At 57.3% G+C, this 2,202-nt stretch overlaps 1 protein-coding gene across 1 annotated transcript in view; it reads left to right on the forward strand.

The window, feature by feature from the left end:
• The window catches only part of MERTK (MER proto-oncogene, tyrosine kinase), a gene marked incomplete at both ends in the record, with an annotated part of 16,644 nt that extends 14,449 nt beyond the window's left edge, over positions 1 to 2,195 (forward strand). Inside the window, 7 exon segments of the mRNA XM_010011864.1 lie at positions 1 to 55; positions 149 to 244; positions 535 to 615; positions 910 to 1,002; positions 1,112 to 1,230; positions 1,625 to 1,734; positions 1,936 to 2,195. The exon segment at positions 1 to 55 is cut by the window's left edge and continues 18 nt beyond it. Of these exon segments, the coding sequence (XP_010010166.1) occupies positions 1 to 55; positions 149 to 244; positions 535 to 615; positions 910 to 1,002; positions 1,112 to 1,230; positions 1,625 to 1,734; positions 1,936 to 2,195 (814 nt within the window).
• Between the last annotated feature and the right edge of the window lie 7 nt (positions 2,196 to 2,202).

Consider the following 2,202-nt stretch of genomic DNA (forward strand, 5'->3'; position numbering starts at 1 on the left):
GTGGTGAACTACACAGCCAAGAAGTCCTACTGCCGGAGAGCCATCGAACTTACACGTGAGTGTGTCCTGTCTATCCCTCTGCAAGGAGGCTGGTGGGGGTGTCACAGCAGTTGGAGGTGAGCTGAGCTCCTGTCCCCCTCTCCTGCAGTGGGCAGCCTGGGTGTCAGCAGCGAGCTCCAGCAGAAGCTGCAGGACGTCGTCGTGGACAGAAACGCCCTCAGCCTGGGGAAGGTGCTGGGAGAGGGTGAGTGCTGGGGCTGCAGAGCTGGACACGGACATGTGGGGCAGGGGCTGCCACTGGGACCTGCATCAGCTCCAGGGTATGGGATGTGGGGAGATGGTGGTCAAGGTGACCAAGTTCCAGGACCCCTGGGTTCATGTTCTTCTGCCACTGATGAGACACAAGCCTCCCACATACGCTTTGGGGACGAGGTCTCCACCTTGGAGCCTTTTAGATCTTCAGGGACACAGTGGTGTCCTGAGAGGTGGTGCTTTGGGCTCTGCATCCAGTGCTTGCTTCTTTCCCATGTGCAGGAGAGTTCGGGTCAGTGATGGAGGGACGTCTCAGCCAGCCTGAAGGCACCCCACTGAAGGTGGCTGTGAAGACCATGAAGTGTAAGTCATCACCCTGGCCTCACAGAACTCGATGCTGTTTGTCCCAGTGGGTGCTGGTGTTCTGATACCCATCTCGGGCGCTCTCTCTGCATCCTGGCACCCTTTCTGGGGATGCTGGCCTCTGCCATAGCTGGTGCCACTCAGGAAGGGGCACTCAGACAGCCACAGATGAGACATCCTGGTGGTCCCTTCCCCTGGCCCATGCAGGAGCTGGGCAGTGAAGGGAGATGGCAGCAGTGATTTGTGGTGTTAAACCTCTTGGGGTTTTAAACCTCCTTCTTCTCTGCTTCCCAGTGGATAACTTTTCCCAAAGAGAGATAGAAGAGTTCCTCAGTGAAGCAGCGTGTATGAAGGACTTCGACCACCCCAATGTCATCAAGCTCCTAGGTATGGGCTGTCACTCCCTGCCCTCCAGCTGGCATTTGGGATGGAGGGATGGAATGGGGTATGTGGTGCCTTTCCCCCCTGGGCTGTGCAACCTGTCTGTGTTTTCCAGGCGTGTGCATCGAGCTGAGCTCCCAGCAGGTCCCCAGGCCCATGGTGATTCTGCCCTTCATGAAGTACGGTGACCTGCACAGCTTCCTGCTCCGCTCCAGGCTGGAGATGGCCCCCCAGGTGAGGAGCACAGGGAGCAGAGGGCCCCGCGTGTGCGAGGAGCAACGTGGGACAAATCTGCCTTTGCTTCTGAGAACATAAGAGGACTTGGCCATAGCCCTGCTTCCTGCTTTGTCAGGTGGCAGTGGTGGGATCCAGCCCCACAGAATCCCATGGGATTCTCACCTTCCCTTCTCCAAGCTGAACAAGCCCAACTAGCTGAGCTCCTCCTTGTACACCATCTCCTCCAGCCCCATGGTGGTGGGCTTGCCCCAACATGTCTTTCTCCTGCTGAGGAGCCCCAGATGGGACACAGCATCCAGATGTGGTCTCACCAGTGCCAGATGAGGGGGAAGAACAGTTTCTCTTGACCCGCTGGCTGTGCTCTTGCTAATGCAACACTTCCCCTTCCCAGTTTGTGCCCCTGCAGACGCTGGTGAAGTTCATGGTGGATATTGCCCTGGGGATGGAGTATCTGAGCAGTCGGCACTTTCTCCACAGGGATTTGGCAGCTCGGAACTGCATGTGAGTTTGTTTCCCTCTGCTTTGTCCTGGATAGATGAGCACCAGTAGAAGCCCTGTGGGTTCACAGCACAACTTGGCTTCTTGCAGTAGAGCTTCCCTTGGTCCTGAGAGACACGGGAAAAGAGCTCAGCCTCTGGGTTCTGCTCTGGAATCCGGCACGTCAAACTTCTCTCTCCTGTCACCCCTGTTCCCACGTGGCAGGTTGCGGGATGACATGACAGTGTGTGTGGCAGACTTTGGGTTGTCCAAGAAGATCTACAGTGGTGACTACTACCGCCAGGGCCGGATAGCCAAGATGCCGGTGAAGTGGATCGCCATCGAGTCCCTGGCTGACCGCGTCTACACCACCAAGAGCGACGTGGTAGGTCTATGGGGATGGGCAACCAGAGGCCAGAGCTGGGGACCAAGCCCTGGCTGGAGTCCACCCTCACTGCACCTCATAGAGTCACAGAATCAACCAGGTTGGAA

The sequence above is a fragment of the Nestor notabilis genome, unplaced genomic scaffold (genome assembly GCF_000696875.1).
Source record: "Nestor notabilis isolate BGI_N333 unplaced genomic scaffold, ASM69687v1 scaffold25393, whole genome shotgun sequence".
Lineage (NCBI taxonomy): Eukaryota > Metazoa > Chordata > Aves > Psittaciformes > Psittacidae > Nestor > Nestor notabilis.